The 15,041-nt window shown below is 38.2% G+C and overlaps 1 protein-coding gene across 1 annotated transcript in view; it reads right to left on the minus strand.

Annotated features, from left to right (window-relative positions):
- Positions 1–14,996, minus strand: part of LOC128052128 (complement C5-like) — a 50,215-nt gene extending 35,219 nt beyond the window's left edge. The window contains 6 exon segments of the mRNA XM_052644570.1: positions 552–606; positions 609–642; positions 2,158–2,228; positions 4,417–4,579; positions 5,883–6,075; positions 14,959–14,996. Coding sequence (XP_052500530.1) covers positions 552–606; positions 609–642; positions 2,158–2,228; positions 4,417–4,579; positions 5,883–6,075; positions 14,959–14,996 — 554 coding nt within the window.
- Positions 14,997–15,041: the final 45 nt, after the last annotated feature.

The raw sequence follows: 15,041 nt of genomic DNA on the forward strand, positions 1-15,041 counted from the left end.
TGCTCCGCACAGAACAGGAGAGCCATAAATGTCCCTTCCCTCACTGCTTTGAAGTGTTACATTTTCAAGGAATTACGCAATGTAAAAGCCTCAAATCATGCCTCAGGATGTCTTCCAAGTTCTAAGAATAAATGTCAGAGAAAATTCCAAAGCATCTATGTAATATTAAACACTGCTAGCAGACATCTTCCATTTGCAGTTTTTCCTCTTTTGCATTTCATGCTCAACATGTTAGGAGCATGATCAATCTGCCACAGTGTCTAGTACCTGGACTTTGCTGCAGAAGGTGCTCACTAAATTGAATAAACACACTAGCATGGTGCTTACAGCTGGCAGTTGTTGTATCAGTATCCCCCATCTCAATGCGGAAGAGTCCCAGCAGGTGCCACCTTCCATTAGGTAGGAAGGACATTCACTGGCATGTTAAGATTAACCAAGGAACATCTGCCTCCTTCAGTCACATGCTGATGGTTCCATCAGACTGTTCAATAACCCAGTTACCTTCACTGCTTTGAAGAGAAACAACTGTACCAACAAATCATTTAAAATACTTAGGATTAGATGGAATCTTGAAGTCACAAAAACTGATAATTCCGGTAAAATTCTTTTTCTTGTCTCAGCAACTTCTGACCCTTCTGGATCCTTTGAATGAAAAGAAAAAAAGTTTAATTTTGTAAAACTATCTTTAAGTACAAAGGTCACACATTGAGCATAATATGTAATTGGTAGTTCTTATAGAAATATTCACTAAGCTCTATGAAACATTGTTGAGATTAAGGCCATATAGTGTTTATGTGGATTTGAGGCAATGGCTGTCCACCGGTCAGGCTTGTTAACTAAGACTAATGTCTAAGGCAGAAAGGCACATTTTCAACAGACAAAAGAAGTACAGTTGATATTTAGAATGTTAAATAAACTCCCAGTGAGGTTCTTCTCCACCATGCTTCTTCCTGAACAGGACCTCCAGGATAATTTTCAAACACTGTGTACACAATGCCATGCCATGCCCAAAAGGCTTCCTGGGCTCCCTTTGTCTTCAAGATCACCTTGGGACAATGCCACAGCAATGGCCTCTGACCTGTTCAATGTCTTCTCTCTGTGGGGAATTCTAACAAGGGAACGATGGGTTCCATGGGGCCATTTACCTCTGTGACGAGTTCACCGAACCTGCTGTCCCCTCCAGGAACTCCTACAGTGTAGAATGGCCCACTGAAGCTGCCCTGATTCTCCCGGAAGTTTCCAGCCCTGGCAGCCGCCAGCCCACTCACTGCCATGGTCAACTCTGCACCTTGCTTCTTCCTGGCTCCAGACCTCTGCGCCTTTAACATGGACCCAAAACGTGGTCCAGCGTCTCTCTATCAAACCCTCTCTGTGGTTTAAAGGCCTCTCTTGGTCTTAAAGACCAAGCTCAGGACCTGCTCTCATCCTTCCATAATTCCCTCCAGAGTAATATAATAATTATCTCCAGCACTTCCTTCCCTTCGGGCTGATCTGCTATTGGCCCTTCATTATCCCCTACTTGGCTTACTGTGTTATGTGTGCTTATTTGCCCTTCTGAACTCAAATGCTTATGAAGGACACATCCCATAATCCCCCAAATAAATCAAGAAAGGCTAAGTGTGGAAGCTCTGGAGAAAGACGGACCTGGATTTGAAGCCTGATTCAGCTAATAATTATGAGAGTAACCTGAGTGGCTACTTAATTTCTCTAAGCCTCAGTCTTTTCGTCTATAAACAGGAGATGATCATGTTGATCCTATAAGGTTGTCATGACGATATGACGTACACCGTGCACTTCCCACTGGTGCCACAGTCACACTGCGGCAGCCCTCGCCACATCTGCCCACGCTCCACAGACAGCAGGAGGGTAGGAACTAATATGACTCACGCAGGAGCATAGAGAGAGCCACCAAAGGGCGTTAACGGGTCCATCCAAACGTATTTCAACTAGCATTAAATTTACATAGAAAAAAGTCAGTCAGGATAACAGAAGTGTAAAATTACTAATCGTACCCACAATAGATGCTAAATATATACTTGCTTCTATTCTATAATGGATAATTTAATGCCATATTTTACTGGTATTATAATAATGAAAGCTGTTCATATAATGAAAATGCCATAGTTAAATTTTTATTTAAATTAGTGGCATACTTACTATAAAAGTTAAGGTAACTTCTTTTTGCAATGGTTTTAGGTTTTCATCCAATGAATAAACTCTAACTTTTACTGTAAGAAAAAAACTGTCATTATTAGAAACTCTGTTCAACTCATAAGCTGACAACATTATTAATAATCCTACAATATGAGGGCCCTGAAATTGAAAGTAAAGTTAAGAAAGTCAGAAACATTAAATCCAAGTTCAAAGGGAAAGATGAACTAGGATGTTGCACATGAACTGAAAGGTGGAAAAAAATATTCTTTTCACCAAAAATTTCCTGGATGGGGTTCCTTTAAATATTTCTCTTTTTTGCATTTAAAATATTATTAAATTTATTAAAAAGTAGTTTAATACAACCTTTTTTATTTTTAACCACTGATAGATAAGAAAGACTGCAGCTCACTGGTGTCTGAATGAACTATAGAGTAGAGGAGAAAGAACATAAGCAGTAAGTTGTGTTGACAGAACCTAGTGAAGCATTCTCTAACACAAAATCTGCATGTTTAAGTACTGGAGTACATGGAGGCCTTCCCCAGTGGCTCAGAGGTAAAGACTCCTGCAGTGCAGAAGACACGGGTTCAGTCCCTGGGTCAGGAAGATCCCCTAGAGAATGAAATGGGAACCCACTCCAGTGTCCTTTCCTGGGAAATCCCATGGACACAGGAGCCTGCTGGGGTATATGCATGTGGTTGCAAAAGAGTTGGACACAACTTACAGACTAAACAACAACAAAGTAGGTCTGCACGTTCAGGGGAGGTTACTGGAGGCATCAAATTTGAACAAGGCCAACCCCATCCCATGCCAAAATCTAAGAAGAGGGAGGAAAACAAATTTTGGGGGGCTTCCCAGGTGGCTTAAATGGTAAAGAATCTACCTGCCAAAGCAGGAGATGCAGGAAACTCAGGTTTGATCTCTCGTTCGGGAAGGTTCCCTGGAGGAGGAAATGGCAACCCACTCCAATACTCTTGCTTGAAAAGTTCCATGGACAAGAGGAGCCTGGCAGGCTACAATCCATGAGGTTGCAAAGAGTCAGACACGACTGAGCGACTGAGCATGCACACACGTGCATAGAAGGATGGAAGCTTCTCCTTAGATACAGACACTTCTGATCATGTGTCTAAGAAATACTTCTGACAGTCTAAAGCCAGGTTAATTGTATACTGGCAGGGACCTGATGCTAAAATTATGTCGGTGATCTCCATCTTGGGTCCGTCTAGTCAAAACTATAGGTTTTCCAGTAGTCATGTATGGATGTGAGAGTTGGACCATATAGAAAGCTGAGCACTGAAGAATTGATGCTTTTGAACTATGGTGTTGGAGAAGACTCCCTTGGACTGCAAGGAGATCAAACCAGTCAATCCTAAAGGAAATCAGTCCTGAATATTCATTGGAAGGACTGATGCTGAAGCTGAAGCTCCAATACTTTGGCCACCTGATGTGAAGAACTGACTCATTGGAAAAGACCTTAATGCTGGGAAAGATTGAGGGCAGGAGGAGAAGGGGATGACAGAGGATGAGATAGTTAGATGGCATCACTGACTCGATGGACATGAGTCTGAGTAAACTCTGGGAGTTGGTGATGGACAGGGAAGCCTGTCGTGCCGTGGTCCATAGGGTAGCAAAGAGTCAGACACAACTGAGTGATTGAACTGAACTGATCTCCATCTTATCTTATTAGATGATGTTTATATAATCAACACCATCTTCAATGGTCATTCATAAAGGGCAGCTGCATTCAGTACATCCCCATTAGATCAACCTTCCTTCCCACACTTGAGATAACTTGTAGACGAAATTTCCCAAAAGAAGACTGAAACCATTTTGAACTGGAAACAAGGAGGCAGACATAGCTAGGTGAACTTTGCAATATAGTTCACAATTTTCAATGTTAATATGAAATTGAAATATTTTTATAGAGGAAGATGATATTAAGAATTAAAAATTAGATTTTTTAAAGTCAAAATTCAGCCTCTGTATTAAGTTCTATAATACATCATTGTTTTTTTAAAAAACTATTTTGAAAGGAGTCTTGGCTTCACTCTAACAAAGGTCTTTCTACCTCCAAATTACACTCATATTTTGCTGATTCTTTGTTTTATAATTTAACCTTTATTTTGTCAGATCTTTACTTTTGTGCGTGGTGTAATTTGGAAATTAACTCCATTTTTTTCACCACAAAATAAACAACTTGCCCTAATACCATTAATCAGGCCATCTCACTTTCCCCCCAGAAATTATAACTCTCTTTTATTATACCTGACTGATTTGAATCGTAAATAGATTTATCTGTCTGAATGATGAGAAATCCATTGTTATAGTGTAGTGGAATTTTTGCTGCTTTTGAAAAATAAGCAGAGAAAGCTTCTAAATATACATGTGAAATTGCATTTGGTCCTCCAGATAAGTCTTTTGGTTGTATCTGTTAAAAAATTAATGGATGAATATTATATAATTGAGATATTAAGATAATATAATTTATTATATTAATTATGAAACATGATTATATTAATCATATGTTATTAACTAACATATAAATATATTAAGATAATAAAAACATATGTCTTTTAGGTATATATGAAAATGACTTGAGTTGTTATCTATATGCAACATATAAAAATTTTATAAAATTAAACAGTAAATGTATTTTTCTACAAACACCTCTATATTTTAGTTTCTTACCAAATTTAGTTTGAAACAATCACTTTAAAAAAGTTGATCCAGGGTAAATGTCTATTAAAAATGACAATCACTAAAGAATTCAATTTTTAGTAGACAAGATAACCAAAAGTCGTTAAGAAACATTAAGAAGCTCAAAAGTTAATCAGCAATGGGTGAGTGGGAGAATGGGAGGATTCAGATATCAGGTAGAGAATGGACTAAATCACTTATCACATGGGAGTATAAGTGAATAAAATACCTCATATTTATTTAGTTACACCTCGACTTTTACTGAAAATCAAAATCTTTCTTTCCATGATGATTCTCATGTCCATTGGTCATTATGTAATTAGTAAGCAGCCCTCTTCAAGTACACTGCATATGATCAGTATATTTTATAGAAATAGAATTTTGACTTTTTTTTTTTTTTGAGCATCATTAGCAAATTTGTTTGGAAGAAAATTTGCTTGACTCAAGTCTAAACAGAAAGTAGTAAAAGCCTATGATAGATACATATGTTAGGGAAAAAATTAATTTTTCTAGAATACCATGGATTTAGAATGTTAAATATAGTTTAGGAAAACAAATGTTCCAAGTGTTCTCTACTAACTTCTCTGAATTTTTAAAATCAAGTCAAACCTATTTTTATGCCTCTATATATTAACATTTGTTTTCCTCCTAATAAATATCTAAATATTTAAGTATCTAAATTATCTCTTTTTAGTATTTATTGTGTAATTTTAAAACAAGTACATGTGTTGGTTGATTTGGTTTTCAACTCATGTCACCAAATCTTTTCACCTAATAACCTTTATCTGTTTCATTCAAACCTTTACATTTTTCTACATTGCCCCCAAGTCAGAAGCAGAGTCTCTATTTAACATTTCCCACTTACTTGCATGTAAAATCATTTGGCACTTATCTCTCACTAACTAGTGAACTCTATAGTGTAATGTATCCACATCTTTATCCACATATGTAAAAAGGATCAGTACACCATCTACATATGGGTTTTTTAAAGAAACATTTTGCATATAAAAAGAAACTATAAGAAGAATACATACAGTTAGGCTTGCAGAGCTTTGAAATTTATTTTGTGGAGATAAGTTAACTTGGTCAGAAGAATATGTAAAACTTCTGTCAGGATAACTTTTAACAGGAATGGTCACTGGAAATGATTCTGTGTATCCATGAACTTGAATTACTACATTTTCAGAGGCTCCAACATAGAATATATTAGGTGCTGAGACAACATATCTGCTGAAACAGTTAAAATTATTCAGTACAACATAATTTTTAATGTTTTTTACTTAACTCAAATTAGCAAATTTTCTTACATTTAACAATATGTGTTTTACTTCTCAAAATTTTATTATCTAGGATAAAGTCAGGACAGTGTCCTGAAAAGCAGGATTTCACCCTAAGGATGATATTTCAAAGAGGCAGATGGAAATTATTTTAATCAGTTGCAGCCAGGGCAACACTAAATAGAGTCCTCTATAAGAAGTGAAAATAGGGATCGTGCTTCTGTCTGGAGTTTTTAACCAAACATCACTCAGTAAATTACTCTTCCTCGGGGCACGGGCAATAGTCTGGGAAAATACAGAGTACTAGAATACAAGTTATACTAGCTCACAAAGTATTCATATTAAAAAGCAGGGAAATAACATTAGACAATAGAGAAAAGAAATTCACTTGGATTTCTCAGGACTAGAAAGTTAATTTCATGTGGCATGGATTGAATTCTGCTCGCTATAAAACTATAATCAAAACACATTCTAAATGAAAAAGAGATCCTTCACTTACATTTGCTCCTGTTCCCAACTTCTTCCCAAGCAGAAAAAAATAAACACTATGCTTAAAATGTCCATGGCTGGGTTAGGATTCAACTGTTGATACAACCTTTCTTGAAATTGCCCTTTTTGTGTGTGAACTCAGTTTGAAGAATTTGGTTAAATAAGTCCTCAGGTTAATTATTAATATCAGATATTGGGATCACTGAGAAGGAAACCTAAGAATTTAAATGATAACCTTTTAATGTCCACAGATAAGTTTGGAATTCAAAGCAGAGAAACTTGTTTTGATGACTAAAACAGAAAAGATACCCAAATGGGAGTCTCTAGGAAAAATGTTTCAAAGACAGACACAGAATATTTGGAGGCTTCCGTGGTCTTTAACACTTTCCTGATATAGGAGATGCAGTTGATGCCCTGGTCAGATCCCCCTTTCTGGGCCTGGTACATGCATGCTACAGATGCTGTGAATATTGGTGGCTTAACTTTTCTAATTGCTCACTTCTCCAGGTATTACTAACTCACTTCAGCCACTGGAGACAGCTTGCCCAGAAATGCCTGAGAAGTTATATCCTCTTCCTGGGAATGGTCCACAGTTAAAATTGACCAGTTCTGGGATACAACAGACTACTCCCTTGACTCAAGGTGGCACAACCTTGTAGTACCACTCATGCTACAGAGCCTCTCATGGGATCAGGTTGAAGCAAGATCTTGGTTGAAACCACATTTTTGCTTATCTTCTCTCCTGCCCTGTCTTGCTTCCCTCACTACTTACAAACTTCTCTTAAGAAAAGTCTGGCCATAAACCACTTGCAGAGAGTATTTCCCAGTCTCAGGCTCTGCTTCTAAGAAATCATTCAAAATTTAATGAGCATGAAAGGGGACTATCTTCCTGGACTCTGGGTAGAAAGTCTTAGATATGGAAATGATTCTGAGGCTTCCCTATAGTGAGTCTGGTTTGAATTGTGCCCACAAGGCCTGTACTGATCCACTTTAGAGCAGATCTGAAATCCCAAGACAGTCTTCCTAAGTGCTGGGGTGCTCCCAAGAACTCTTTACTCTGGGATTAAAAATGACCCATCAGTGACCAGGATATGGACAAGGAAACTGTGAAGCTATTGTTGTCTTATTTTCCTCAAGGCTGCATTCAATCACCTATACAGATTCATCCTGAACTACAAGTTTTCAGATGTCATCAGGATGGCTGGTGGTTAGGATGATGGACTGTGTAGTTGGTTCTTCACTTGTCTGATTTCCCTTCCAGATTACAGCTCTATGATGACAGGTACTGAGTCTAACATATACAATGGGGATACACACAGAACTTTTCACGGCACCTAAAAGGTACTTAGCCACTTAACAAATTGTTGCTAAATGAATGAACAAATAAACGCATCATCAGGAGCATCCAAGGAAGATGATGTTGAAAGGGCAGTTGAGGGCCGGATTGTAAATGGCCATGAATGCCACAGTAAGGTGTATAGAATGGAAATTAAGGACATTTTGAACTTGCTGCTCTGACACTGAGGATGTAGCCATCTTGATGTACCAGTATTCTTTATAGGCTTCCTTGGTAGCTCAGACAGTAAAGCGTCTGCCTGCAATGCAGGAGACCCAAGTTCGATCCCTGGGTTGGGAAGATCCCCTGGAGAAGGAAATGGCAACCCACTCCAGTACTCTTGCCTGGAAAACCCCATGGACAGAGGAGCCTGGTAGGCTACAGTCCATGGTGTCGCAGAGAGTTAGACACGACTGAGCAACTTCACTTGCACTTTCAAGTATTCTTTATTTCATGAAAAGAATAGACAGGTAGTACATGCTATACAAAGAATTAAGAAAATTGTTCTCTAAGGTAAAACACAAGCAGAAACTATTGAAAGTGTGAGATGCAAACATTCATTCACAACAGCAACTTTAAAAAATGATCTACCATAAAAGCATAAGATTTTGATAGTGTTTGTTAAGTAGGAACCTCATTGCTGTAAAGCAAGACTTCATTTTGTTGGTAATTGTAATAATAATGGAATTGTATGAGTAGTGAATGAACATTCTCATGGAAGTGATGCCGCTGACATGTATGCTGTTGCAAGACCATCTTCTAAACCGGGACCAGTAGGCTAATATTTGAACCACTGAGTCTTGAACCATATCAAGCAGGAACAATGATAAGACAACTACTAAGCAAAAGTATATTAAAAAGATTTAATGTAAAAGGATTTTTAGATTGCAACTGGTGCAACTGATAAGTCTGGCATCAATTCAGTCCAGAACATTTTCACACTGAGAGTCAGAAACACTCTCAACTCTGGTGAGAGTGACTGTAGCTGTAGTTTAATTTTTGGCCAATTGGTTCTGTAACTGAAGCCACGCAAAGGAAAAAACAGTTTATTTCAAGGTCATATTTAATATATGCCAACTCTTCTCACACAAACTTCAAAACTCTGGTCACAAGTAGACAATGTGTGTTTCTTATTTTGTGTGCAGGCCTATGCATGGACTTAAACTATAACTAAGAAGAAACAAACTCAGCGACACAGACACAGAACCAAAAGAGCTTCTGGTCAAATTTCACACCATTTTCAGTACTATTTACACAGTACTGAAATAGGCCACAAACATCTGTCACTCCCTAATACTGAGGAGGGAGATTCCCCTCCTCCCCACTTGTGACAAATAAACAAAACTATGATAACAATGAACAAAAAAAATGATAACAACTGAGATTATCTCAAACTTCCTCAATCATAGCACTACTGACATCTGAGGCTGAATTACATATTGTAGTGGTTGCCCTGTGCATTGTAGGCTATTTAGCAGCATGCCTGATACCATTAGCTGTCAGCAGAACCTTCCCAGTCACGAAAACAAAATGTCCCAGACATTACCAATGTCCCCCTGGACAAAATAACCCTTGGTTGAGAATCAGTGGGTTGCTGCTGTATGGCTTAGTATTTAAAGGGAGAATGAGGAAAGTACTTATGCTCCTATCAAAGATACAGAATTTAGCAGGCTCTTCACTTGAGCTGTTTGACTATTTTAAGTTAACACTGCAAACTGTAATTCCCTCGATCCTAGTAGGTTACAGTCCATGGGGTCGCAAAGAGTCGGACAGGACTGAGCAACTTCACCTTCAGCTTCCCTCATAAAGATATTACCTCAAATACCATCTCTCTAATGATGACTTCCAAATTGATATCTCCAGTGAGAAACTCTCCTAAATATTGGTTTGCTCCAGGGTTCTGGTCTTTTTAAAAATCTTTTTCTACATACATTTACTGGCAGGCAATCTCATTTAATGGCATGGATTTCAATCCCATGTCTGTACACCAATACATCTAAATTTCATTCCCTGGAGCTCTCTTCTACCTGCCTTACTCAAAACCTCCACTTGAATATCTACTGCCTCACTTAAAATCTCTACTTGGCAATCTAATTAACATCTTAAATTTAATACATCCCAACTGAAATTCTAAAGATCTCCACCACCACAACAGAGCAAACAACGAAAAATTGTCAGATGTCTGAAAAAAGCTTCTAACATAAATTTGTTAACATAAACTTTCCCCCTAAAATTAAGGAGGGGAAAATCTTGCAGGAAATATAGCTTATACAAAGTGAAGAAGACTATTACCCTTTCCACAAAACAAACAAACGAGACGTAACATTCTTGTAAAGATATATTGCATTCATTAAGCTAGAATAGGATACTATTAAAAGGAACATTCAGAAACAAAATGAGCTCTTGGATATGAAAAACATGACAGCATAAATAGAACACTTTGGAAGATAAAGTAGAGTAAATCTTCAAAGAAAAAATTAAAGCAAAAAGACAAAGGGATGGTAAATAAGAGAAACAAGGAAAAGATGATTAGAGGACCAGCATGAATAATGGGAGCTCCAGAAAGAGGGAACAGAAAAGAATGAAGGGAAGTTTCATCAATGAAATAATAAGAAAAAAAATTAAGAACGGAAGGACATAGTTGTTAGATTAGAAAAACCTTCCAAGCGCCAAGCAGAAAGATGAATATATATTGATACCAAGGCACATCATTTGAAACATTTGAGACACTAAGAACAGAAAAATAGATTCTACTAGTTTCCAGAGAGAGAGAGAAGGAAAGAGGTGACATATAAAGGAGTAAGAGTTGAAAGGATTAGGAGTTAGAATGGAGAAAGGTTTGGGCTTTTCAGCATGGGAAGAAGAAGACGATGAAGTAATATCTTCAAAGTTCTAAAGGAAAATTATTTCTAATGTTGAACTCTATATACAACCAAATTATCCATCAACTGTAAGAACAAAGACACTTTTTAAAATGCAAGATTTAGAAAAAGTTTTTCCCTTCTGTAACTCTATGCGAATGTGCCACTACCAAAGAGTGGTAGAGAATGTGCTCTACCAAAATAAGAGAAAAAAACCAACAGAATAGAGATACGGGATACACATAATAGAAGGCCCAATGCAAGAGGGAGGCAAAAGGATTTCTCAAGAGAATAATGAAGGGAAAATCCTTGATGACAGCAGTACGCAAGATTTACAGGAAAACCCAAACACTTGGAGCAACTGGGACTCAAAGGGCCTAGATTTATGTTGCTCTTATATCATTTTTCTAACTTGAGGTAAGAACGCCCACGTGAGTCTGATCTAGGTTCCTATTTGTATTTGGCATAGGCCTGGCGTGCTGTGATTCATGGGGTCGCAAAGAGTTGGACACGACTGAGCAACTGAACTGAACTGAACTGAACTGAATCACATTCTCTGGAGAAGAATCACATTCTCCCACTCCAGTATTCTTGCCTATAAAATCCCATGGACAGAGGAGCCTGGTGGGCTACAGTCCGTAGGGGTCGCAAGAGTTGGACATGACTCAGTGACTAAACCACCACCACCACCACCAATCACATTCTGTTGAAATTCCTGCTTTTTGCTCCTGACCCACACTACTCCCTATCAGATGCCTAGTTGCCATGATTTCTGTTCTTACTCACTATGTGACCATGTACACTGACATCCTAAGAAACAGTTCCTATATACTCTCAAGAGATAAAACAAGGTTGTGATCTAGAAACTATTCACCTATCTACTTTAGGGATCCTAATAATGGCAATCTTGACCTTCCCTTAGGTAGGCTTTCTACTTTTCGTTTTCTACTCAGCTATTCAAAGCTAAATATTATATTTGTTGTTGTTGTTAAGTCAGTATGTCACGTCTGACTCTTTTGTGACCCCATGGACTGTAGCTTGCCAGCCAGGCTCTTCTGTCCATGGGATTTCCCAGGCAAGAATACTGGAGTGGATTGCCATTTCCTTCTACAGGGGATCTTCCTGATCCAAGGACTGAACACATGTCTCCTGCATTGGCAGGCAGATTCTCTACCATTGAACCACCAGGGAAGTCCAAAATTATATTAATTAAGGACAAATATACACTTGGAAAAACTATAGAGAAAAGCAAGAAAATTATTAAAATAAAAGTAAGAATTATTAATATAAAAGCCATTTTCCTTTGGGAAAAAGGGTGGGAAATGATATAGGGGATGGGTACATTAGGGTTACAAAGAGAGCATTTGTTTCTTAATATGGGTGGTAGATATGCAAGTATTCATTATGTTTTTATTCTTTAAGCTGTATTTAAATTTTTATAACCTCTTCTATATATGTGATAAATAATAAATGCCATGTAAAAGATTAAATAACATATTTTAAGAGTGATGAGTGCTTTTTACAGAAAAATCTAAGTGGAAGGTAAGCACAATATATTCTACAAATATTTATGTGCTCTCCTTTCATCAGATTCTTTAATAAACTTAAATTATATAAGGTAATAATAACAAAATACTGGGTGTGTTAGTAACATATATGCAGGTTGTAAGTACTATAATAATAGCACAAAAATGGGGAAAGAGGAAATAAAGGTATTTCTGTGGAGTAGCATTTTTATGTTTAACTGGCATTAGATTAGTACAAATATGAAGGAGATTTCTATAAGTTAAGGTGTATATGGTAAGCCATAGAGTAATCATTAAAACAAGTTTTTTTTTAAGTTAATTAAAATGCTAAAAAAAAAAAAAACTTGCAGATGGTGACTGCAGCCATGAAATTAAAAGACGCTTACTCCTTGGAAGAAAAGTTATGACCAACCTAGATAGCATATTCAAAAGCAGAGACATTACTTTGCCAACAAAGGTCCCATCTAGTCAAGGCTATGGTTTTTCCAGTGGTCATGTATAGATGCGAGAGTTGGACTGTGAAGAAGGCTGAGTGCCGAAGAATTGATGCTTTTGAACTGTGGTGTTGGAGAAGACTCTTGAGAGTCCCTTGGACTGCAAGGAGATCTAACCAGTCCATTCTAGAGATCAGCCCTGGGATTTCTTTGGAGGGAATGATGCTAAAGCTGAAACTCCAATACTTTGGCCACCTCATGCTAAGAGTTGACTCATTGGAAAAGACTCTGATGCTGGGAGAGATTGGGGGCAGGAGGAGAAGGGGATGACCCAGGATGAGATGGCTGGATGGCATCACGGACTCGATGGACTTGAGTCTGAGTGAACTCCGGGAGATGGTGATGGACAGGGAGGCCTGGCATGCTGCGATTCATGGGGTTGCAAAGAGTCAGACACGACTGAGTGACTGAACTGACTGACTGAATCCCTTGAATCTATTTGTCACTTTGGGATTTGATTTAGGTCATGCCTGAATGGTCTAGTGATGGTGACTGCAGCCATGAAATTAAAAGATGCTTGCTCCTTGGAAGGAAAGTTATGACCAACCTAGATAGCATATTCAAAAGCAGAGACATTACTTTGCCAACTAAGGTCCGTCTAGTCAAGGCTATTGTTTTTCCAGTAGTCATGTATAGATGTGAGAGTTGGACTATAAAGCTGAGTGCAGAAGAATTGATGCTTTTGAACTGTGGTGTTGGACAAGATCTTTAGAGTCCCTTGGACTGCAAGGAGATCCAACCAGTCCATCCTAAAGGAGATCAGTCTTGAATATTCATTGGAAGGACTGATGTTGAAGCTGAAACTCCAATATTTTGGCCACCTGATGCAAAGGACTGACTCATTTGAAAAGACCCTGATGCTGGGAAAGATTGAAGGCAGGAGGAGACCAGGACAGCAGAGAATGAGATGGTTGGATGGCATCACTGAGTCAGTGGACATGAGTTTGAGTAAACTCCAGGAGTTTGTGATGGACAGGGAGGCATGGTGTGCTGCAGTCCAAGGGATCACAAAGAGTCGGACATGACTGCACAACTGAACTGACTGACTGACCATTCTCTGGACTTTGTGTATATTTTCGACAGCTACTTATTAGATTGATAATGAACTACACCAGCATACCATGATTTGATAATGGACCCTACCTGAATATCATTACAGACTTTAACAGGTATAGCTGTGAGGTGACACAATAAATCTAATTCTGTCAGAAAAGAGAAGAAAAAAAAAACAACCAAGTGTCAGAACAAAACAACAAAAAATAATAGAGCTAAAAGTCAGCAATGTACACATTCCAAACTAATAAATATCATCTGAGCTTAGAATTTTTTTAAAAAAAGGATAGATCTTCCTTTCAATTTAAAATGTGGGGCTTTTCATGAATTTTGACTTTTCTAGAGCTCAAAGGGTCTCCTGTGTTGCTTAAATACTAGTGGGGGAGAGAGAAGCATCATTTTCACTTAAATGTGACTGTGAATGGCGCCCCCTGTTGAAAACTACCTGAACTTCTGATTCCTGAATCTATCTCTGCCTTTCAGAAAAATTACAAGTGCTTCAGATGGTTCATAATAAGGCCCCTCTTCTTGCTTTAGCTTCTGCACTCCAGATTTTTGGCTGCCATCCTGATTTATTTAACATCAGCTCATTGCCAAGCTCCTTCTCCCCCATTATTCCTGGGGTTTGCACAAGTTGCTCCTTTTGCCAAGCAAATTTTGCCCCACTCCCATACTCCTTGATTAAGTTCTTTGGTTCTTCCAAGACTCAAGGATGAGGCATCATTTCCTCTGGAAAACCTTTGCCTAATACTAAAATAAGTAAAACATACTGAGAACTTATTACAGGACATAAGAAAGAACTTAGAACTCTTTCCACATGCACTAACTTTTATAACTATCAGGAAGTGGGTAGGATTATCCTGTTTCATAGAGGAGGAAACTGAGGCACAGAAAGAGGAAATTCTTAACAGTGTTACACAGATAGACCACGAATTCTGAAGAAAGGAAGGAACTGACTCTGGAAAACTGGTAAGAACAAGGGATTCGAAGTCACAAGGAAGGGAACTGTGCTAAGAGGGGGTCTTCCAAGCGAGCTGTTAAGATTGGAGAATTGTGGTAAAGGAGACTTTGTACCTGCTTTGGCGGTTTTTGGAGATGGTGCAACCTCTCATGGTGATACTGTCCAGGGTACCAGCTGGGAAATGGGAAGCTGGAAT

This window comes from Budorcas taxicolor, chromosome 8 (assembly GCF_023091745.1).
Source record: "Budorcas taxicolor isolate Tak-1 chromosome 8, Takin1.1, whole genome shotgun sequence".
Classification (NCBI taxonomy): domain Eukaryota; kingdom Metazoa; phylum Chordata; class Mammalia; order Artiodactyla; family Bovidae; genus Budorcas; species Budorcas taxicolor.